This window comes from Molothrus ater, chromosome 10 (assembly GCF_012460135.2).
Source record: "Molothrus ater isolate BHLD 08-10-18 breed brown headed cowbird chromosome 10, BPBGC_Mater_1.1, whole genome shotgun sequence".
Taxonomy (NCBI): domain Eukaryota; kingdom Metazoa; phylum Chordata; class Aves; order Passeriformes; family Icteridae; genus Molothrus; species Molothrus ater.
This window is the reverse complement of record NC_050487.2, coordinates 11,096,907-11,121,878: the sequence shown is the minus strand read 5'-3', so window position 1 is coordinate 11,121,878 and position 24,972 is coordinate 11,096,907. Positions and strand designations below refer to the sequence as shown.

Genomic DNA, 24,972 nt, shown 5'->3' with positions numbered 1-24,972 from the left:
CAGCAGAGAAGATGCAGAAGAATGGGACATGGCTGCTGAGGTACTTGGTATGTGACCCCAGGTGTGCCAGCTCCCTCTCTGACCACCTGCCCTCACCCAAGCAGGAGGACTCGGGGTGCTGGTAGGGGTTATGCAGGCTTGTTACCAGCAAAGTGTCCATACAGTTCCACTTCAAATTGAATGTTTCTTGCCTGTGCTAAAATGAACTTGGGGTTTTTGTGCATATTGACAATAAGATTTTTCTCTGAGGGTGGCAGAGGTTTTGGATAGACAAAGAGTGCCTGTTTGGCAATGAGATTATTTATGACCAATATAAACTAACAACAAATAAGTCATGTATGGACATGCTCTGCACATATCAAAGCACATTGTGTCTTTTATTGCGTTACTTTTATGACATAACAAACAGAACAATAAGAAATTTGTATTTCATAAGCCTCTCATAAACAATTTTAACACATGCTCTCTATGACTAAGATTATATATGCATTGACACTTTGCAAGTTGGTTATGTTTTTCCACACATCTAAGTTCTTTGTTAACATATTAAACTGCTAGAAGAAATCAACCTTACATGGCCACTTCCATGCAATCAAAAGGGTATGTGTTTGTTACATTAGGAGCTTGTGAAAGAAAAAAGTAACCTGCATCCATTTTCTTTTTGAAGTTTTGCTTAACCTTGCAGTGAGGCAGGCTCTGCTTGTATTGATACTGTAAAAGCACAAAGGATATCTAGATGCCTTTTTTTCTTAAGGCTTAATTTTTGAATGTTTGGAGGGGTTTTAGCCTTTTATACCAGTTACACATGTTGAATCTTATTGAGGGAGCTTTCATCAGAAGTTCTAAGTAATTATTATGCTGTTAGTTTTGATAATTAGTTTGAAGGAAAGTACTCTTCATCAGAATATGAAGTACTTGGTACCTCTCTGACATAGATCTATTAGCTGTATGTCAAGAGATAGTCAAGGAGAATAAAAAGTCAAAGAGATTGTGATTTTCTATTGTGTTGTTCCTTAGGGAGGAGAGGTAAAGCGCTTGTTTCTTGTCTTTCTCTTTCATGTGTCTTCCCTTCCTCGTGATCTGCACCTTTGTCCCAGTGACCTCTGCGACTGCCCATGTGAGGTGAGAAGCCTCTTCTTACTGTGGCTTTCACTGTCAGTAGTATTCCCGGTTAAAGATCCAGTAATGCCAGACTTATCTCACATAATACTGTTCATACTGCAGCTATTTTCTAAGAGGGGCCAAACCACAAGTGCAAGGGGGAAATATTTTCAATGTGGTTTGTTTTTTTTTTTTTCTTTTTCTGCTCTAATTAAATGAGTTTAAACTAATTGACTAGTTCTTCTGATTACATTTGAGTTAAAACGAAATTCTACTGGTACTGGTTTGAGGTTGAGCATTCTGAGTTTTATTGTTACTGTTAATATTTCTGGTTGTTTCTGTTTGAAAATTACCCACCTAAAATTTTAAAAATTATTTTTAATAATAATAATTTTTAATAATTTAAAAATTACCCATCAAGGGCAATACGGGAACATTTCTGTCACTAAATCTGTTTCAGCAGTAGTTTTAGATGCTGTTCCCTCTATAAAGCAAACTGATGGCATCAGTGAATTGCTGCAGCTCATGACTTTGTGTAATTATGCGTAATTTGTTCATGGATACTCAGTGCCTTCAGTGACAAATCCCAGGAGAAAACATATCTCGTTTAGCGTAAGGAGAAGTTGGGGTCAGGCACTGATCACGGGGGTCAGCATCGCACCGTGGGCATCTCTCCCCGCGGCGCTCGGGGCTGAATTCAGCCTTTTGGCAAAGCCCTAAACACTTGGTGTTTAACTAAAAGCCCTTTTTTACGTGCATGTGCATGTGGTAGATTTTTGTAGAGACCGCACAGACGAAACGCGAGGCTCCGCTTTCGTGTTCTTGCTGTGTCTGTGGGATCCCGGGGCCGAGGCCCGGCCCCCCCTGCCCGGTGAGGGCGCGGCGGGCGGGGCCGCACCGCCCGCGCTGCTCCCAGGCCGCGGCCTGCCCGGCCGCCCGCGGCGGCGCCACCTGCCCGCGCGGCGGCCCCGCTGCCTGCCCCCCCCATAGGCCTCAGAGCGCCCGCCCCCGGCCGCCTGTGGCGGGCGCGGCCGCTCGGCCGCCCTCACTCCGCGCTCCGCGCCGGGCCGCGCCGGGCAATGCCGTGCGGGCAGCCCGAGAGCGGGGCCGCCCCAGCGCGGTACGTGCTGGGGGTGGACGTGGGTAGCACGGTGGTGAAGTGCCACGTCTACGACCGGGCGGCCGCCGTCAGGGGTTCCAGCCACAGGAAGGTGAGTACGGGAGGGTTGCGGGGCGCGCCCCCGGTCGGGAGCGGGGCCGAGCGGCGAGAGCAGCCGGCGGCAGCACCTGTCTCGGGAGCCGGGCGGGGCCGAGCGTGCTCGCTGTGCCCCGAGCGCTTCCGACCTGCGGGGGTTGCCCGTCGGGGCTCGGCTTTCGCAGGCTCTCAGCCAGCTCGGCTGGTCCCAGTGCACGGGCATCTCCTGAGGCAGGGCGGACAGGAGCGGCTCCGCCTCCCGAGGGGTGAAGGGAAACCCACAAACCCCGAGCCCCGCGGGACCGCCGTAGCTCTCACCCCGTTACTTCAGCGCTAACCCCCTCCCACCCTTCCCGGTTACCTTACCTTCGGTCGCTTATCGACTGATCTGTCTGAACAAAACCACTTTTGTTAGTAGGGCACAGCTGAGATTTGCAAAGGATTTACGTTTCACGCATCCCATCATGTAACAGCGCTATGTGAAAAAGCGTCAACTTTAGAACGTGAATTTCAGGCTGCTTTTGGTTAGTACCGCTTGTGATTTTAGGATCAAGGCAATCTCCAGAATTAACTTTTTTTTACTGTTACCTATTGCAATGAAGATCTTGCAGCGAGGAGAAGTGTAAGAAATCTGATGGATTTCGGAGATGGAAGGGGCTGCTCTCGGTGGAGCTGACCCTCCCTGGCGCTGGAAGCTCGTCTGACGGCTGATCCCTGGTCTGCTGTGCTGCCACTGAGAAGCTCAGAGGCACCGACGTCAGAATTAAGCAATGCACCAGAAACGGCTTTCTGAGACACCTGCTTTCATTTTGCAGCTCTGGAAGGGGTTTTACAGGTTCCTTTATTCCAAGAGGTTGGGACTTCCTTATTTAAAGGGGTCTGAGGTTCTTTATTGCCCTGGAACAGGGGAGGTCTTCTAGAGATCACACACCCATGTTGAACAATATTTTAAAACTTACCCTATTGTTTCTACTCTTACAGGAGATTCACAAAATGAAGACCAAAACAAAACAACCCAAAGCCAAATGTATTTGCTCATTTGATAAAGCTATTTTGTTTCCCAAACAGGTAGAATCACTTTATCCTCGTCCTGGATGGGTTGAATTAGATCCTGAAGTGCTATGGAGTCAATTTATTGGTGTAATAAAAGAGGCTGTACAAGGTAAGGGCTTAAATTTGAGAAATTATTTATTTATCAAAATCAGTAAATTTAGTTACTTGGATAATAAAACTATTTTAGCTAGTACTGAAAATCATCACTGGGCACAGGACTACAACATGCTATAAGGCCTATTCAATCATTATGTAAATTAAGGTTCTTCAATTACCTTTTTCCTTTCATTGGGGCCAGATTAGAATTGAAGTAGAAGCAATGTGAATACTTGATTTATGCATCAGTGCCAGCACTTTGTGGCTCCAGCTTTTTGTATATGCATCCTTCCCCAGTGTCTGTTCCTCCAGATGCCTCTGTGCAGGAACAGAGAGCTGGCTTGTTCCCCTTCCAGTGCCCCATTGTTCTACCACCGCTTTGTATGTATGAGTGAGAACGAATGCAGGATGCTGCAGAGCTGGGCTCACTCGATTGCAACCTGATATTCCTCCTTTTCCCATTCAAACTTTAAGTGATTCTTACTGTCCTATCCTGTATTACTGTTCTTTTCTATTTGTACTTTAGCCTACAAATTCCTAGTGCTCCACACACTAAATACATACGACTCCTTTTTCTGACAAACCTCTGATGGGTTTTCCCCCTGCTTTTCTGGATGCTGCTCTAACCTAGCTCTTGCTTTCTACAACTCTCACAGCTTTTGTATTAATCTACCCTCCAGTGTTCTGCCGTCCATCCTGGATCACCTGTGCCATGTTGATGCTGTGAACCTGTCAACTGGACAGGTTGCCTTCCCACCGCCTCCTTGGCCTGTGTATGCACATTGCACTCTTTCATTCAAGTCATTCAGTTCCTCCTGTTCAGCCCCTCTTGCTTGGTCTCCAGTGTTGCTCTGCCTTCAGACTTGGCTCATGGCAAAACTGCTTGTCCCTTCCTTTGGAAGGCTGCCTAAGGAACAGAGAAAGTAAATATCACCAGGTGTAAACTGAAACTGATTATTTTGGGCTCTTGGTTTGTTTTGTCAGCAGCCGCAACTATTTGGTCACAAGAACAGCAATGCCACCTCAACCCCCAAAGACCTTCCTGTCTTCCTTCATTTCCATTCTGTGGGACAAGTCAGGAAGCAAGACTTTTCAGCTAGTTTTAAAAAGGGAAGATTTCCTTGTGGCCAAGCTGCACCCATTGTTGGCAAGTCATTTTTAAGTGGGTGTGTAAGTAAGCATAACTCACAGTGCTGTCAAAAGAAACAGTTCCACCCCTTTTTTTTACAGAGGTTTCCTAGAGCAGGGCAGCTTCCTGAGTGGAATCACTGTCGGGTTGTTTATGCCAGCAGAGCTTCACCGGTGTTTGTGCTGACGCAAGGGAGGGTGTGGTAGCAGGGGCAGGAATGACTGTCTGGAAGCAGAAGGAGCACAGTGACACTTGGGTTTGCACAGCTTGTGGGGCTAAACATGTGATTCCATGCATGTGTGGATGAGCTGCTGCAGTTCAGTACCACCTGAAGGTGGAATCTTCTGGCTGCATGGTACCAACTTTGTCTCTTACTGTGGCACTCCATCCAAAAGGCAGCTTAACTGAAAAATACTCATGTTTGTCTTTAGGTTTGTTTTTGTCTGTAATGGAAGTTAGCTCCACTTATGTGGGTGGGTCTGGAGAGTATGATAGCTGACACAGGGAAAGTGGGGGGACTGTGCAGATTGTGGAGATGGGAAGGAGTAACACATGCCAGTAGTCCTTAGTGAGCTGTGAAAGTTCTTGAAAGCTGTGGCTTTGCCTGAAAAAGACATAGTGCTGTTCTCAGGCCACCCACTCCCAGGTCCCCCTCCTGTACCCTCCTGCTGCCAGCAGCACTTGTGCAGGCAGGTGGAGCCGGTTGCCTTGCGAAAGCACTGGTTTAATTCCCAAGTGATTGAGGAATTGATAGCACTGCTGGCAGGAATGCAAGGAGCCAGTGTAAGGGAAGGTGCAGAAGCACAGGTAGAGTTGGGTAGCACAGGATGTGCCCTTTCTCTGTGAAACCCCTTCTGTAATTGTCACTGAGAGGGTGCTGGGTGTAGAGTCTGCAGGACATGCTCACACAAATGAGCAACTTTGCACGTGCAAATTAACATGAGAACATGTATGAGCAGGATCTACTTAACCTGGGATTTGTTCAAGGAGCTGGAATGAGAGCCCTTCAGAGTAACAGGATAGGGTGGGTAGTCTGTCATTTAAGTGGAAATTTTTTAATGTGTATTTTCTTAATGTAATTTTGCTTCTGGAAGTATGGCTGGAGGTAATTAGCAAGCTGACCAGAGTTGCTTTGAAAATAGCTATGGATATATTTAATTATTTACACTTACATTAGAAAAAATGTTCTGTAACATTTTTTACAGAACATTTACAGTTATTTGAAGGTAAGGTTTAACAGCAAAATTGGTGTATATCCAAATGTACATTTTTGTACTTCTGACTTTAAAGTACACTTTGTTGCATTCGGTAGTACCTGATTTAAGCAAGTTCTTTCTTAGGAATTTTGAACTGTTGCTCAAGAAATATTTCAAGTGAGACATGTCATTATCAATGTGATGCAAAAAGTTATGATGTATTCATATTTATCTATTTACTGCCTGCAGGGTCAATCTAGTTTTGTTTCTTTATAGAAATTCTTTCCCGAAGTCTGTAAAGGTGCTTTCGTTGGTGCTTTTGTTCACATTCATCAGTGTGAAATATGCATTTTAATTGATCATGTGGGCATATGTAATCTGCCTGCTTGTCTCTGAGATCGTTCATATAAGGTATCAACAGGCCTTTCAGAGGGTGGAAAGGATCCAGTTGTGTGCCACAACTGCTTTTGCAAAATACGTAGGTTTGTTTATCTACTTTGGAATCAATTCTCTGACTCAGAGCTCTGTAACATTTCACTGCTCTTAACACTTAGTTGAACGATTTGTAGAGATTTATATTCTCATAAACTGTTATTTTCCTAAGTATTCCATAGGTTTTATAGTTATATTGAAGAAGTAATATTTTTCTTTGCTTCTCCAAATAGATTCTTTTTTTTGTGATTGTCATTTATTTTCGGTTTTTAGCTGCAGGACTTCACATGAGGCAAATTGCTGGTCTTGGCATCTCCACCCAGAGAGGAACTTTCATTACATGGCACAAGTATGTATGTTGTGTGTTCTTTAAAATGAATTTGTATTCATAGACTGGATAGAAGCAGGCTGTAGAAGTGTTGAACTCAAAAGTAAAAATTGTCAAGTCACTTGTGTTCTCTTGTGTTTGCACAGCCACACCTTAGGGCTGCTCAGAAGAGATCGTGACTGTGTGGCCTTTTTGTTCTTTATGCATTGGAAGAGATTAATCCATACGTATTTTTAATTCTGGTGAGAAGTCTGACACTCCAAATGTCTGTGTGCTGATTTAATAATTCCTTAAATCCACCAGGAGGATATGCAGTTATTATAGGAACTAACCTAGTGTTTATTGTCCTGATTGGAAATGGTGCATAATGTTGAATGTTTTGGGCAATTTGTGTTCTCTGGCTTTAATCATTCAAATACTGTTTTTCAGGAGGACAGGGAAACCCTTTCATAATTTCATAAGTTGGCAAGACTTAAGAAGTGCTGAACTTGTGAATTCCTGGAATAACTCCCTTCTGCTGAAGGTAAAACTGCACTAATCTAGATACTGCTTGGATATATTAGAGCTGTTTAACTCTTATGACAAGTAAGGGCACTATTTGGAATACTGCAAGTGTCCTCTTCAGATGGTGATGTGATGTGCTGTGCTGTGGCCATCATTTAACTGAGCAATGAACATTTAACTGAGTAATATTAAGATAGTTCCAAGAAATAAAGTTCACTACTGGTAGCCTAAAGTAATTATTATGGAAAAGGATACCTATAGGTGCAAGGCTCATTTTGTTACTTTTTAGTCTGTTATATTAAAACATTGCATGTTGACACCACTGCAGTGTGGGTTGTGGATGTAGGTAGGTCTGGGTTTGCAGTGGTTTGGGCTTTTGGTTTCAGGGCTTGTTTTCTTCATGTACCCTTTGCTCAGATTATCTATAGGAGGTACATTTTATGCTGTTTGTGGCTTGTGCTTCATACTTGTAGAAGAGAAAGATTTGCTCCTAGTCCAAAACCAGAAGTTAGTTTTCCTCCAAGTGGAAACTAAGCAACACAGTCACATTAAGAAATTAAATTATTGGGTTTGCCAGTTACTTCTTTTGTGAAAACTTGCTTAATGGTTAAATTTTGGTAAATCTAGTAAGTCATGATTGAGCCTGTCAACTGTAAGAGAACTTCCACTGGAATAACAGTGTATAATGGTGTCAGCCACATCATGCATTGTGCTCACAGAGGTGACCAGTGTTGGCAGTGCAGAGCAGTGGCTGTCAGTGCCCCAGCAGAAGGTGCTCAAGCAGCCTTGCTTAGAGCAGCTGCTCTTTGCTGTGGTGTGTGTTGCTGTCTGTTGATATGAACGTCCTTACATAATCCTACTCAGGGATCCTCTGAAGGAGTTAGAGTTTTCTGAATCTAATGTCAGCAGCTTTCAGCTGTGTTGTCATCCTTTAAAGGTAATTGATCAGTAACCTTTAGAGGGCAAGATTAAAAATTAAGTAACTGTTTTCTTTTGAAACAGGTAATCCATGTTATTTTTACAGTGCTTCATTTCTTGACTGGGAATGATCGATATTTGGCACCCAGTTTTCTTACTTTCTCAACACATCAAGCTTCTATGAAGTTGTCATGGGTTTTTAAAAACATACATGAGGTAAGCTGGAAAGGGAAAAGCAATGACTTTCTTAAGTCATAATGATGGCTTGTGACTTGGAGGTGTTGTTCAGGGCCAGGCTGGATGGGGCTTTGAGTGACCTGGTTTAGTGGAAGGTGTCCCTGCTCATGGCTGTGGAGTTGGAACTCTTTAAGGTCCCTTCCAGTCCAGGCCATTCCATGACTCTGTGACTATTGGCTGTTATTGCTTCAGTTTTCTCTTGCTCGTTCTTCTCAGAAGAACCAGAAAAGACTTTTTTCTGTGTTAATGTTCAAAGCCTGTCTACCAAAATAGTAACTTACATTTGTACAAATTTTTCCTCTCATTCTGGAAATGCATAGTAGTAAAAAGGTTTCTTTATACATAAGCAACATAATAAAATCATCTTATTTGACTTGATACATTTATACAGTTAGTGATTGTACTTTGTTTTAAAGCTGTTTGCCTTCTGGTTTTGCATGATGATTTTATTTCTTTTCAATGGGACCTCTTACCTTTCCACTCTGCCTTATTCCTGAGTGTTTTGCAGTTTCACAAATAACACCATACTGCACAATTCATTTTGTATTTTTGTGAATTGGAAAGTGCATGTGGAATAAGTTGTGCTGGATTACTCTAGTGCACTAATGAGCCCTGAGCTATGTGTTGCTATATTCATTGCTCTAATACTCACCATGCAGGACCTTGCTTTTTTAATCTACCACTCTTTCACCACTGTTATAATTATGACTGTAAGTTTCTTTTCATAAGGCTATGATGCCTCTACAGTAGAAGATTAATTGCATTTCTTTTCTTAGAAGCAACTGTAAAAAAGTGTTCATATTTTCTGTTAGGAGCATGAACTTGTAGGATAGTATTAGTTAAATAGCCAACTCAGCCTTTTTAGAAGAAAAGTTTACAATCAGAGACTTATTTTCTGAGGACATTTAGATTAATCATGAAGAAAATAATAAAAGAAATCAATAAATATTCTTCTCTTACCATACCCATTTTTAAATAATTTTTTTCATATATTTTTTCCCCAGGCTGAAGAAGCTGCCAAAAAAAACAACTGCTGCTTTGGAACGGTTGACACATGGTTACTGTATAGATTGACTAAAGGTGAACATTACAGTTCCTCTAAATATCAGTAAAACACACTGGAATCTAAGAAATTATGTTCATTACTTGTCATTTATATATCCTAGAATTCAGATACTTTTTTTGCAATTTGTGCTTTTGTATATTCAATAAAAATTGTAACGTATTTCCTGTTACAAAAAGAGCTTCTGAATAAATTATTCTTGGGGCCTTCCTGGAAGGGAAATATTTATTCAGTGTAATCAGCCTTCTAAGAGTATAAGATTTAAAGAGGACTAACAGAGCTAATTGGTGTTGATTGAAGAAAAGTACCTGTGAAAGCAAAAGAACAAAGAATTGTTAAAAATGTGGAAGAATTACAAGTTTCTATTCTGAGGACTAATGCCTGAGGAGTCGCATTATGACTGTGATGCAGTTGGTGTGGTGCTGTTGGCTGTTCTAGACAGGTTCATGAGAGGAAACTGGGTAATTAAAGTGTGCATGGAATAGTGAGCAGCAGGTAAAATCTCTGTGCTCATTGTATCATTGTGATTTTGCTCATTCACACTTGATTTCTATTTCATGGGAGTCAATGAGATATTTAAAGAAAACTTAAATATTTGGATGCCTAAAAAGCTTACTTTGTTCTCTCTTTTCATGCTAGGTTCTGTGTATGCTACAGATTACTCAAATGCCAGTTCCACAGGCATTTTTGAGCCCTTTACGGTATGTGCTGTTCCAGAGAATGTTGTTGCTATTTATTGTGCTTCTCAGAGGGTTGCTAATGTTTTCACTTTTTCATTTCAGAAATGTTGGAATCCCACTTTGTGTAATCTACTTTCTATTCCATTGTCTATTTATCCACCAGTGAGAGACACAAGGTAACTATGAAGGCATAATTAAAAGAATATGATAACTGTTAAATTAATTGCTGATTAATTATGATTAATTATGAAATACTAAATATTCTGTACGGGCCAAATAATACACATGAGCACAAAAAATATTTTTATATGCAGTTATACCTTGTATTAAAAGTATACCAAGTCGAAAACTTTCTTACTGTGTTTCTTAAAGTGATAGTTTTAATGTTTTCTTTACAATAAGTTAGTAGCATTACCTTTTATGTGTGATCCAGACCAAAGCTATATGTACCTAGATTTCATTTTAACAAAAAGGTAATTTTAATGTGATTTGTTTTAAGTTTCAACTTTGGATCAACTGACTCTGAAATATTTGGGGTACCTATTCCAATAATGGCAGTGGTAAGTGAAAATATTTTCTTAAATCTGTGTGTTTATATTCTGTTTATTTGGCTTTGATTGATTACTTGCTTCTTTCATTAATATTCTCTATTGATTCTCTGTGATTTAGCTACAATAGAATTGATTATTGAATTATTCTCCAAAAAGCCAGTCTACAACATTAGGGGGAGGGAGGAGAAAGGAACAAGAAGGGATTTCTAGAGGCTGAGGTCCACTAAGTTTGTGTGGCCAAATGATTAAGTTCTGAATGTAGGACTCTAAGCTCTGGTAATGCGTGTGTCTGGCTTAAAATCAGTTGTTCTCTATGAAGTTATGCAAGAGTCCATTCTGACTTCAGTGAGACCAAACTACTTAAGAGTATTTGTTAATAGATCCACTTGTACCTTTTATCCCTTTTTTATTTTTCACTAAAAATAAGTGGCAAATAACATGTTCTTTCCTCAGTAGTTAGAATTTGGATAAGAAAACCTGAAGTGATGATTTGGAGCAAAATCTGCTTGAACTGAGCTAAATGAAAAAACTGTCCCCTAGCTAACATGAATTTGTCTTGTTTTAAAGGACTGTGGACTAAATCTTGCTGCAAATTCACTGTTTCACCAATGCAAAAACATAAGTAAAAACATTTAATAAGCATAATCATGGTTGAAAAATGGAGCATGGAATAATTTGGTACAGGAGGGGTATCAAGGATAAAAAAAGGCAAGACCTCAATACTTCAGCTTTCTATTTGGAGAAAAAGGAATTCAGGCCAAGGTACTCTGTTCTGCTCCTTGGGGTTGCAACTGCCTCGTTTATCCTTGTTAAATATTAAACCACAAAATACTTCTTTTGTTTCCATAATGTTTTTCAGTGTTGCAAGGAGTCCTACAGATACTTCACACTGTGAAGCTTGGTGTAATTTGATGCCAGTGATAAATCTGACTGTTATAATGGCCTGCAAATGCTTACGAAATTGTAAATGAGTCCTCTCTGAATGCTCAGTTCCTGAGTGGTTACTTGTATTCAGAACTCCCAAGTGTTTACAGAGATATTTTCAAACCCAGCCTTGCAGGTTGGTGGTTGGTAGCTAACTTGTCCCGTTGTTCTTGTTGGATTGACAGGTAGCTGATCAGCAGTCAGCCATGTTTGGAGAATGCTGCTTTCACCCAGGAGATGTTAAACTGACAATGGGAACAGGTGGCTTCTGGAATGTCAATACTGGAGAGCACCTCTTTGCAGCACGGGGAAGTAAGACTGAAGTTTTGGTTTCAGGGGATTTTATTCTTTCAGCTGTTCCTTGATAGCAGTTACTGCTGAGGGTCCACAAAAGAATAGAACAAGGATGTGCTTTTTCTTCTGTCTATGAGGTAGAAAAACAGCTTGGGAGCTCTTTCAGAAGAGAAGACTAAGGAAAATTTTAATTAGCAATGTAAATTTTGCTTATCCTAAAGTAAGCTTCTCAGGAAGAGAACTTAATTAGCATCATTGGTAATTATATCTGCTACCTGCATCCCTCCTGTTTTGGTTTTTTTCCTTCACCTGTTTTTCATAGCAGTATTGTACAGGATGGGAGAAAAAAGGGATTGATCCTCTGGCTTCTCACATCAAAATGTTGCAGTGAATCATTGCAAGTTCTTCCCCTTGAGCCCTTACGCGTTGAAGCACATGCAGTGAGATAATGCAGGATTAGAAGATATAAGTTTTCTTTTAAAATGGGCTCCCCAGTGTGTTTCTAGTGTTTAAAACTTTGTCATTCTGAACATCTGTGGTCTGTCAACTAATTTGTCAAGAGAGCAAACACTGAAGATGACACTGAAGTAAATTTGCCTACACAGTCTCTCTCTGTCTGTCATATTTTTAGAGAGTTACTAATTTCAGGATGTCTACTGCTTAAAATGGAGTGAGGCTGGGGAGGAGGACAGCAGTGTGATAAAGAGAATTTTACCAGCTCAAGTCTTGAAGGACCTTGGCAAATACATGAGATGAGTCAGGACTGAATAGCATAGGCATTGAATTCCCTGTGAATGGAAATGCTTTTTTTGCTAATTAATTATGTCATTATTATGATATTTTTATTTAGGAAATAATACATATGTAGTCTGTTAAAATGTAATAGCAAAAAACTTGCTGTAACGTTTTTCTATTTAGCTATTGTATTCTGATAGGAGTTAACATCTTCTAAAGCAGTGCTGTGAAACTTCTACTGCTTTAGGCTGTTAGTTTGGTTAAAATTATTTTCCCTGTGTTCTCTGGCTGTCCTGGGGTATGGTTAGTGGGACAAGCTAAGTGCCTGGCTTTCTCAGTGCCCTGGGCATGAAATGTAATGTGTGCAATCTTTAAAGCTGACATATGTATTTAAGACTGCAAGATGAATCCCTGCAGCATCCTTGTGCAAACTACTCATTAGCTGCTGTTCTAGTTTCTGGTCTACATTTAGCTCCTACATATAACAGTTTAAAAAAAAGAAAAATAAAGTATTCCTTCAAGACCAGCCTGTCTCACAATTCAATGATGGAATCATGTTGTAGAGGTTTAAAGCTACCTCTGGTAGTCTGAGGGTTCTTAATACCTCTGGTCATGCCAAGTGTCATGGGGATCCCCTTCCCTAGAGGTAGGATTGTGTTACCCTGCTAGAAACTCTGGTGTGAGCATCTTTAGGGAGGCCACGTGATGGATGGATGTCTCTGTCCCTAATTAGCTGCTCTTCTTTAGGATTTTCGGCTCAATTAACTTTTTGGGCTTTTTTTCTTGTGCCTTTACTTTTAGTAAAAAATAAAGATTTCAAGGGACACCTGCACCAGGATGATCTGGAGTTATATATATACATTCCCCTTTCAAGAGACAAATACAGACTTCAATCAGTGCTGCTGATTGTTTTATATTGTAAGCACCTGAGTGCCCCAGTACCAACACAAGTTCCTGCAATTGCACTGGGACTCCCACACCACTCATTTGGACACAGGCCAGCAAGCTGGAGATGATTCTGTGAGGAATACAAACATCAGCAAAGTCACTTTGAGAAAGCAGAGAGAGCCCCTAGATCTTGTGGTGCTTTTCTGGTCCTTGTAGAGGTACAATGGGACTCGTTTACCTTTGTAGTATTGCCCACGATCTCTGAGTCCTCAGCAGGGCTCCATAAAGTATGAGCACTTCCTTCACTGCAGCAGTTACTGTGCCTGATTGGGTGAAGTTGTTGCAGTGACCACTGACTACTTGGGTTCTTATCTGGTGACCTGAAAAGCCATTTCTCTAGCTGAAGTGCGGGTGAAACTTGTTTCCTTTATTTGCTTTCTGTTTGAGGAAGCATTGCATATTAAACAGGGAGTTAAAAAGTACACCACTTTCATCTTCTCCTGTGAATAAGATCTGTGCTCTAAGTTTGTGTTACTTTTTTTGTGTGTATATGTCTGTTTCAGTTTTGTGTTTCCCATCTGAGAGCCAAGCCTTCATGCTTTATCTTTTGGGGGAGAACACTCTTCATTTTTAGAAACGCTTGGGGAAAGTTGGATGGACTTAAATAGAAAAACACTGATAAATTTTTAGGTATGCACAATCTCTTATATAAAAAATAAAAGTAGGCACAGATAGATCTTCAGTTTAAAGGTGGTTTCTTTGGTAATTTGATAGCATTTTTTTTAGGTTAACTTTGGTCTAACAACCTGTTACTCAGTTCTCTTGTTATCCCATCACTAAAGTTTTAAACAGTATATTTAACCTCTACCAGTGATTTCTTTAGTTTGAATTCTACAAAGGAATTTATATTTTCTAGGTAGGTTTATTGTGAGGAATGTTTGTATATGTTTATCTGGAAACATTTATTTTAACTGAATGTTTTGTTTCCTGGAAAATAATGAAGGTCTTTATCCACTGATCGGTTGGAAGATTGGGGAGGAAGTTGTTTATTTAACTGAAGGCTCCATATCGGACGTCGGCACTGCCATAAAATGGGCTCTGGATATAGGTAACTGCTGTCATTTTATAGAGGGTGAAATATATAACTGCTTAAGCTGTTTTATGGGTTCATAGTTGTGTTACTGGATTTGATTTATTATTCATAAGTGAAGGAAGTAATCTTCATGCTTTGGACAGCAGAAATGCACTGTCTTTATAGTAGGCACTCTGCTGAGGGTGTTTGCTGCAGGGAGTTGGGTTTGCACAATCATCTCCTCTTCAGTCTCTGCCTCAGACCATCGTGCCTAACTAGGCTTTTATTTTCCTGAAATATTTTACTCCTCACTTGCTTTTGAGAGGGCTTGAGCTGTACATCTCATAGCTAATAACAGGTTTGATTTATATGAAAATAACATGAAGAACTTTGCAAGGAGCTGTTGCTTCACGTGGAAGTAATGTGCCTTTTGGCTGTTACTGTTTTGTAATGAAAGGTTTTGCATTCCAGTTTAATGACAGACTAAGAAAATACCAGCTCTGTAGTAGCTGATGTTCAAACCTACTGATTGTTCATAGAACAACTGTTCTCAGTATTCTAATTAGAACTTCAAAATTTACTTGTCTTACTTAGAAATTTAGCGTATTTTTTCCTAGGATGAGAAAAAAGTGATTAATGTCTCAAACTTTGGATTGTCTGGGAAGGGTTTTCCTCACCACAAGATTCCACACTTCTTGAAGCTGTCAGCTTTAGATGCATGTGTACATGGATGTGCTCTGGCATGTGCCCCTAAGGGTTAAGTGTGACTCAGATTGGTCCTCACATCTTCATCCAACCTTTGACTAAGCCTAGAGAGTAACAGGCACCAGGCTTTGGAGGAAGTAACTCAGTTCAGTTCACATTTCAGTGCTGCAGGCTCAAGTGTCAGTGCTACATATATAAGCTTGCTACTTCAGGTTCCATAATTGAAATGGGTAATTATCCATATGGAACTTATCTGTACTTAAAGTGGATATTATTGGTATATGCAGAAGTATAAAGGATTTTTAGCTAGTCAGTAGTAAAATGATCATGACCTACAGTTGCTACCATAGCAAAAAAAAGGGGGGGAAGTTTAGAGATGAGATAAATGAAAGGCAAGCTGCTTTAAACTCTGTAACAAGTAAGGCCTGTATTTTCTGAAAATATTGTTGCAGAGAAGCAGAATTCAGAAACTTTTATCAGCTTTAGAGAATGGAAAAACTTTAGTTCTACAGAAGGAATTGGGCCAAAACACAAGGTAAGCTAATGGCCTCAATAAGGGTAGTGAGGCCCAACATGGATGAAGATGAGACACAATAGAGGTGATGGTTTGGAAATAATAATTTCTGCAGCAAGGCAAACTTAGTTTAGTGCACTTCTTTTAGTGGAATCCTATAACTTCAAAGAATTTTTAAGAAGTAGGAGTTTGTGGAATTTCAGCATGAAGTCAGTCTTACTTAATTTTTGATTTTCTGTCCTGGCATAGAGGTGTACTATATATATAATTCAATAATAGCAAAGACAACAAGAAGGAAAAAATGTGATTTTGGTTTATTAGTCTGAGCACAGTAGAATCCATAGTATTCTCACAAATTCACAAAGGTTACAAAGGTAAATTGAAACTCCTGATAAATTACCAAGGTGGGCTTTTCGAAGGTAAGTTGAGCTAGATTAAACTAATTTACCTTTAATAGGAAAATTCACTTATTTTAGACAAGAAAAAGCAGTATCTCTCATGCAGAGAAGACCACTAGTCTTCTGTAAAATCATGTTATGTGGCCACATAAGGACATCATTAGTTGCAACTGTGGAAGAGGGATGTTAGTACAGGAGTTTCATGTGAGTGAAGAACAAGCTAAAGAGGAATGTCTGTTGAGTTAGGAAAGGAGTCACCTGGCTGGACAGAGAATAAAAGCAGTGTTTATCCAAGAGGCATTATTGTGATAAGAGGTGATGTATTACCTCATGTGTCACTTGTAAAGATACTAAGAGTGCTGATAAAATATAGGTATTAAGGACTTCCTCTGTAGTTGTTAGGTGGTTGGACTGACAGTAACAACATAAGGGGAAAGATATGTTCTATGAATCTAAGATTTTAGCACTCTTAGGTGCCATTATCATTCTTAATTCCCATTTATGTCTTGAAGATTAAAAGGCTACAGCATAGCAGATAGGAAAGGATCCTTTTGAGTTTAGCCTTCATCTGAATAGTTTGGGATTATTGATGTGATTTATGGACATGAAATAGAGAAGAGATTGTCTCCCTTAGAACATGTAGTTTGAAAATATTGAAAAAGAAGTAGTCTGACTCTAGATGTTTTTTTCTTAGTGAGACAAAATTAAGAAATTGAAGGAAATAATAACATCCTACCACCTATGTATCTTTACAGAACTTGTCAACAATGTAGATGAAACAGCAGAAATGGCACAGAGTACTGCTGATTCTCAAGGTGTTTGTTTCATTCCAGGTTTGCAGGTAAAAATATTATTAAATCAAGATTGAATTTTAATAACCCAATTAAAAATGAATTTTTACATTTTAAAGGTAATACTTTACATCTTATCACAGTATTTATTCTGTACTGTTGAGGTTCTTACTGTCTGTTGCTCATCACAATACATGAAGGCCATTGTCATATCAGAATGGTTAAATGCCATTCCTCCCCTTGAAAAACTCTTACCAAATATGAAAATCAGTGATGGACAGATAGACTGAATTATTTTCCCCTAGTAACACTGGCAACGCCTGCAGAGACACAAACCAATGCCACAGTTTTTCTGCTATGAAGGACAGAGCTTTCATTGAGACAATACTTCTAATCACTGTTCCAAAATAATTTATTTTATTCTGCCTTTTTTCAAGGTGTAGGTTTGTAATTCATCAGAATATTTTAAAGTATCTAAATATTAGCAAGCTTGCAAGTCCTGGCGTTATGAAAAGCAAAGATAATACTGAAGCACTTCCCTAGGAATGGTCAAACTCAGTATAATAGACTTCTCTTAGAAGTCTTAGTAACTGTTTGGCTTCAGTGATCTAAGCTCATCTCTCAGTGTTGTTGCTAAAAGTTTGAATTAACCATGCCCAGTTTGATCATTCCCAGGACTAGTGATTTTTTATGAAGAACCTTAACATCTTTACCTTACCTTTGTCTAAGTTCTGTATGCTAATGGAACAAAGCAAAGAAGAATTTAATTTCTTCTCCAGATAGCCCAGCTTCCTTCAGTGTCACTTATAACAGGCTGCAGTGTACATCAATAAAATGTATTATTGTCCTTTTCAGTAGGAGTTTTGAAAGTCAATTAATCTTTTTTTCAGGAGTTCAGGACAGGACATGTGTGAAATCTTGTTAGAGAACAGCAATATCAGTAACATGAGTGTGCCCTGTCCTAGACAATTGGTGTACATTTTAAATGTATTTTAAAGGGAAATTGTGTGGATTAGTCTTTTTTAGTTTGTTTGATTTGGAAGAAGTCACTTAAACATTTTGCTGTTGAAAGAAGCAATTTAAACTGTTTGCTGAGTAAGCTGAAATAACACTACATGCCTCTTACATATTGTTTTCAATTTTCTTCTTCCACTATGCTGCCTGTAATTGTCGTAAGTTATTTTTTTCTTACTCTTTTACTTCTTTCACAAAAGCCTACAAATACTATTCACTGAATTCATGGTGACATCTTTTCTGCAGGTTTCTGGGGATGACCCATATTCATGTGCCTCTTTCATGGGGCTGAAACCTTCCACTAACAGAAACCACCTTGTTCGAGCTATATTGGAATCTGTAGCTTTCAGGTACTCCTTGCTAAATTATCTGGCTTCTATTTTCTTATCTTTGCTTTTATTTAGATCAGCAGTGTTAAATGGATACATGGACTTTTGCAGTTTATACAATACACTACTGTTACACTGGAAAGGAGTGAAAAGGATCTTAAGGGATGTTAAGAATTCATCTATCTCATTCAAATACTGCATACAAATAACTAGAAAAAAGGTAGAGATCCTTTGTGGTTAGATTTTCTCCCATTAAATGAAATGGTTTCTGGAAAAAGTCAAACTTGGAGGCTTCAGATACTCCCCTTAGAGAATAGCTGGATAAACTCCAGTTAGCACTGTTGGCCTTCTTTCCTCACTATAAGCCACTTGTTACATCAACAATTGCATCTCTAGAAACCTATCAGTAACTTTCAGTGGGAAAAATGAACCTTCTACAGTGACTTGCTATAGAATGGGCCATGATTTAGCCATACTTTGCCTTTGTAACAGTGACAAAGACCAAACATCAGTTTCAGTGGGTTTGGGTTCTTCATTTATGCATTCTAGAAATTTTCAGGTATTGCAGCAGTTCTAACAGAACTGAGGCCTTTCTTGCATTTATTTTCTGACTATGTAGATACTGAAAACACTTTATAGAATATATAATGCTTAATTCAACTAAATATTTTTTTAAAGGAACAAACTGCTTTATGATATCATTGTGAAGAAGGTGCACATTCCTCTTCGAACTATTCGGTAAGTTCCCCGGAACTTTTAAATTCAATATATGAGAGTTTGATTTTAAACAAGTTTGAGCTTTATTATTTTCCTCTTTTCTTTATCATTTTCTCTTACTGTAAAAATTCTGCTGTTTAGAAGTAGATGGATTTCCAAGTCAAATATTAATGTAACTTAAGCAGCAGTAGAGTCTACCCACAGCTATTGGCATTGGTGATGGTTAGTGGGGGAGTAATGAACTGCTCTAATTATTAAAACAAAAATTTAAAAGAAGTCATATCCATGTTTTCAGGTAGCACTAGAGTGCATATAGCAATGCCTACCACAAAGGTGTTTCTACCCTTTGTCATTATTCTTTCATACTGACATTTTCTGTGCTGGGTCTTTCACAGACAATTTTTGAAGACTTTGGTTAAAACTGGTTCTATTTGTGAGGGAAAGAGAGAGATTAGTTTTAGACATCAGTTTTGCTTTAATCTTTGAAGAACTATATCAAATTTAGTGAGGCAAGTGCAATCCCTAGAAAATGCTTGCACATTTAGCTGAATTAAACATTGCTGGAAGACCACATTTCACATTTTGGTAGGGACCTTCTCTGAGCACACCAATTGTCAGAAGCTCCAGCCCTCTGAGGCTCAGAAAGCTCTGCAACAAAATTCCTCCCTCGGGCAGCCAGGGGTCAGCATGGCACTGCAGTCAGGAGCAGAGGTGAGCGTTCCCATCCCTCCTGTGCCTCTGCAAAGGAAGAACAGACTGGCAGGCAGGTCAGAATCAGGCTCTCAGTGGGAAAAAAGCAAGAATACAGAAGTGGGAGGAGGTAAAAGTTTTTGCTTTCTATCACATACTGGGAGAGAGAAGGCAAAGGTGAAAAAACAGCCAGGGTTAGGGGTTTAATGAAAAGATGAAAAGTACCAGAACTTTGATTACTTAGGAAGCTTTTTAACATAGAAAATTGCATCAAAAATTTGAAAAGTCACATTAAAAGTGCAAACTCAAAAAACTCTTAAAATATGGGAAGTATGGAAATACAGCCTAGGGATCATTAGAATTCTGATTCCATTTACCTTGCAATATAAAGCTTAAATTGTATGATCATGTTATTTTTTATTCATGGATATAAAATTGCAGTTTTATATAGTGTCTGTATTACTTAACTAAAAGCAGTAACAATTCAGCTTGTGGATTAAATATTAAAACATAATGAGACACACTCATTATGTGTGTGGGGTTCTCAGTAGGGTTGCAAACTGCTCTACCATCCTTATGTCTACATATCTTTTGCATCTATCAATTACCTTTGATTTTTTGTTGTTGTTTTTATCCCATAAACCTATTAATTTCTTTTTTGGCTGTTTTCCTGTATTCCTTGTTCCTTCCTGATTTCTGGGCATTGTTTTCATTAGTCCTCACCAGGTTCCTGTTACTTCTCTTTGCTTGTCTCAACACCATCAAGGAAGGCACAGAGAAAGAGCCCTCAGCTTTAATCCACATGTGCTATAACTAAAGAGTTTTATTACCTAGCACTTTCTCTAGCAATAAACACTAGAGGTCTTCTCTGCACCACATTTGATAGAACACCACCTCCATACATGGCTTCTATTGAAGTACAAGAGCATAACGAACCTACCTAGGACATTTGAAAGATTGCTTTTTGTTATTTTGTTTGCAAGAGTAATTGCTTCAAAATCTCAGATGATTTAAGATCAGCACTGATAAGTTCTCGTTTTCCCCATTAAATTGGTCTCAAAGTAGGAAAATAGATGGAAGCTCCATTCTGAACTTCCTCTTAAAAACAAGTAACTGTGAAGACATTTTAGCTAACTAATACAAAGATTTGGTATTGAGGAGAACTGTACTTTTCCAGATCTGAGAACACATGAAACGTTTGTTTGGTGTAATGGTTGTGATAATTTGGTGGTAACTATGTAAAGATTCTGTTATAAACCCTTCTGATTCTGCCAAGATGATGCAAAGTTTTAAAACACAGAATTTTCAGAGCTTTTGATAGAGTCCTGTGTCCCTGTTTGCCTACCATTCCTCTCCAAGTTTATAAACTTTTTTTTCTTCTATGTTTTTTTTTGGCACCTTGTTCTGTCCTCTAAATTTACCCATAAAGTGGAAATGCATTTGTGTATGAGTGACAGGAAGATTTATGCATAAGTGTGAAATACCAAACGTTGTTTTCTGAAATGCTGGCAATAAGCACTTAACACATTTTTTTAACTACTTCTTCCCTTCTTCCTATAGAGCTGATGGAGGTGTCAGTAATAATAGTTTTGTCATGCAGATGACATCAGATTTAATTAATAAAAAAATAGAAAAACCTGCGAACACGGAAATGTCTAGTCTTGGTGCAGCTTTTCTAGCAGGCCTTGCTTCAGGTATGTAGACATTAAAAAGGCTTTTTTCCCCTTTATAATGCATGTTGTAAATACAATAGAAAAGAGATCAGACAAAAAAGGGCATAAATTCAAGTAATTGTAAGCCCCCCCAAAGGATTACTTTAGCCCTTTTTGTGGGAATCGAAGGTAAATCGTGTTTACGTTTCTCTGTACAGTACCATTAGAAGGATGTATTGCTAGGGAAGAAAGGTGAACCCTGTCTTTGCTGCCTCCTCTTCCTTGACTCAGACATTCCATTACCATTCCCATACTGGCGCTGCCTGAGTGCTGCTGGCTGGGGAAGGACCCTGTGGCCAGGGAGCCGCCGTGCTCACCTGCAGCTCTGTCACTCTCTGTGAACACTGCCTTTATCCTCTGAGGCTTTCACAGGAATGGAAGTACAAAATTAATTATGAACAGGAAAAACAGCTCTACTCACACAGAATTGTTTCATATTGTTAACCAGACCAAAAGCTACAAACTGTTGACAGTTTTGCTTAATATGCACCCACAAAACATGTTTTTGTTGAAGTGCTTTGATATGTAAATAACACACATGAAGGTAAAAACTATATGCTTGGGTAAGATTCATTCAGCAATTAAAAGTTCAAGAAAGTTGAGACCTTTGATAAACAAGAACAATTTAATAGCATAAACTGATAGGAATCTGTAACACCAGCTGTTTCTTGCTATTGATACAATTTTAAGACAGTAGGAAAGCAGCTAAGTCTTTGTTTCTGTGGCCCTTCTTCATTGAGAAGGACCTGCAACCAAAAGCACTTTGTGGATGAAACCTAAGGGAATTTCAGTGTACCAGAGCTGTTCCTTGGAAACCATCCCAGTTAAGCAGATGCGCTGTTGTCAGGATTCCAAACAAGTGGATCCTACTGGAAAGGATTTTCACATTATTAAAAATATGCTTCCCTCTGAGAAAGTTTCTGGTAGAGTAAAAAGAAAAGTTGTCATTATTTCTTACTGTGTTTCTGCTTTGAATCTCTTAGAAATAGATTAAAACAACTCAAAAATAACATATTTGCAGTTGAGCTGGAGAATGAATTTTCTGTTTATAGGATTTTGGACAGACAAAAAACAACTAAAGAAGCTAAGGCAAATAGAAGCAATATTTGAGCCCCAAAAGGATTCAGAGGAATACAGACCTGCTATGGATGCATGGCTGCAAGCAATGAAACACTCACCACACCGGTAGAAATTTGTGTTTTAAATGTAGAAGAATTAAGACGATTTAATTCGTGTTTTATAACATCTTGACATTAACAGGACAGTAAAAAGCCATAACTGAAATTTGTGATGGTGTATTATAAGTCGTGTGGTATTTCAGTTCCCCCCCTGCTGCTGGATTATTTACCATACTGTAATGAACCTTCCCATCATCCCTGTGGCAGCTGTGGTCCAGCTGCAGCATTTGTGTCCCTTTAGTGACCTCCTTTGGGTGGCCCAGCTGCTCGAATCCTCCCATGGGCTGTTCTAACTGGGATGGGTTTTTCACTGAGCAGCTCACCTCTCTTTAGATCTTGAAAATCTTGCCTGTGTTCATCATCCAGGAAGGGTAAAAGGCACACTGACTCCCCTAGGCATTGCTAAGAAACAAAATGATTGTTGGGGCTGGGTTGTGTGGAATTCAATTGTGTGCAAAGACATTATTTTGGTAGTAGCCTGTTACCACCTTTTGGTTGACACTAGGTGCTGTGATCACATTATTTGTGCACTAGATCAAGATGAAATACAAAAGCAAATAGGCTTTTAACACTCCATTAAAAAATCCAGGATTTTTGTAGCTGATACTTTGTAGCTAGCTTGTAGCTCAATTTTTAAAAATTTTATAAAGACTGAAAGCAATCTTATCTGGAGTGGCCAGCACAGATACATTAAAACTAGTTCCAGGTATGCTATCTAACTTGTAAATATCTGTACTGTTAGTATCTTCAAGGCCATTTTTAAATCCTATTATTAATAGCTAAAAGGGAGTAAAAAGTCTATTTTTGAAGCTATAAATTACTTTTGTATTTTTTAAACAAATAAAATATAATTAAAGAAATGTGTAGTTAATTATTCTTATATAATTGTTTATTTCTAATATTAAATTATTGTAATTTTCTCAGGATTATGTGTAAATCAGCTTCCAAAATGTAAAATGATTAAACATTTTAATTTCAGAATAATATCAAGTTCAAGCTGTGGGCGATTTGTATTCCATAGACACTGGAGATAAGAAATGTTTACAGATTTAACATTTGAAAGAGGGCTGAAGAACTATAATTCATTTTCTTGTGCTCATACACAGAAGGTCAAATCAGACACCATTTTCTTAGTTTCCTTCAGTCATGTACCCTGAGTTGGAGCATCTCCTCTAGCTGTGTTCAGCCTCCATCTCATTCACTTGTCAGCCTTAGCTCAACGTGCCATTTTTCTTGTTCTTCTGTTACGTTCTGCCCTTCAACCTGTGCTCATCTTGGCAATTTTCTTTTCTCTGGTATCTTTCCAATTCTCCTTAACCTTCTTTAATGTGAATCCTTAAATGAAGCACAAAAGCAAGTGTGTCTGCTGATTTCTAGTAATATGCCAGGCTGTAGTGCCAAGACTCCAATATTAAGTCCCTCAAAGAGATTCCCTCCACTCCTCCTCCTGCTGTAAGGTAAGATTCTCCAGTTACAGGATATGTGAAACAATTGCTTTGCTTTAACACCTGTGTATGCAGCTTGGGATTTTCCTCTGCCATCACAAAGTCACTGCTAAAGAAAATGCTCATTAGCAAGGAGGTTCTCTCTTCAAGGCCGAGCAGAAAGGCTTTAAGTCTGGCACTCTGGGCAGAAGTTTGTGCCTCAGTCACTGGTATTGTACATTTTGTTCTTACTTCTCAGGGAGTTTAGTTTCATCATCTGCCTTTCATCACCTGTTGCCCTTTTGTGGAAGGCTCCTTGACTTAGGTTCTCTTGATAGCCTGGAGGTTTAGCTGGGCTGAGCAGGCAGTGTTGCAGTGCTCCCAGACAGAGCTCTGCAGGAGCTGAACCTGATTCTGTTCAGATCACTCTGCTGGAGGCAACTCTGCACCATGTGCCTGATCCTTCACCTTCATGTGGTGGTGGTGTTCACCCTGGACATGGCACAGCTAGAGAGAGAAGATGCCCAACACACTATATATCCTTATCCCTCTTGCTCCAGGTGGTATCCTAGAGGACACACTCTGGATAACCATTTTACCACTGTCACTGTTCAATTAGAAGCAGAAATTTAAGCTGCTTTCCTTTCACTAGCCTCAAATCTACAGGAGAGAAACTTCACTACAAATTCAGGATGTGGAAAGGCCTTCATGTATTTACCAGCTGAACCTTTCAAATGGCCTGCAGAGTTGTGAGTTCTGTTGGGGAGAGGTTCAAAGTAAGGGAGTAAAGCTCTGAAACAGAGGAGTGTCTGAAAGTCTCCTAGGATGGATCAGCCTTTGGAGATCATAGCATTTGCCACAGCTTATGACATGAAGTTGTCCAAAGACTGAGCAGACAATCTGACATTTTGAAGAAATTTGATTACTGATCAAAGTCTTTTGCTTATCTTTTACAAGAAAAATTGATTTATCTTCCCAGGAAGTCCTTAATGTGATGTCATCTAAAAGTGGTACCTGTTAATTGATAATGGATTTGTAATAAGCTTTAGATATATTTTTACAGGTGCTGTGCTGTCCCAATTTTTGCTGCACAGAAGGGGATTA

At 39.3% G+C, this 24,972-nt stretch overlaps 1 protein-coding gene across 2 annotated transcripts; it reads left to right on the top strand.

Annotated features, from left to right (window-relative positions):
- Positions 1-10: 10 nt before the first annotated feature.
- On the top strand, positions 11-23,304 carry GK5 (glycerol kinase 5). 2 transcript variants are annotated; one of them, XM_036388500.2, is made up of 17 exons: positions 11-47; positions 1,098-1,122; positions 3,365-3,458; positions 6,476-6,551; positions 6,960-7,053; positions 8,037-8,168; positions 9,194-9,269; positions 9,892-9,953; positions 10,035-10,108; positions 10,432-10,492; positions 11,593-11,719; positions 14,328-14,432; positions 16,769-16,854; positions 18,065-18,168; positions 18,826-18,885; positions 21,115-21,248; positions 22,319-23,304. In XM_036388500.2, the coding sequence occupies exons 4-17, from the start codon at positions 6,490-6,492 to the stop codon at positions 22,453-22,455; spliced, it is 1,314 nt and encodes a 437-aa protein (XP_036244393.1). In that variant the 5' UTR covers positions 11-47; positions 1,098-1,122; positions 3,365-3,458; positions 6,476-6,489; the 3' UTR covers positions 22,456-23,304. The 2 variants fall into 2 exon arrangements, with proteins under 2 accessions (XP_036244393.1, XP_036244392.1); XM_036388499.1 differs by lacking the exons at positions 11-47; positions 1,098-1,122 and adding an exon at positions 2,171-2,312.
- The last annotated feature ends 1,668 nt before the right edge of the window (positions 23,305-24,972 follow it).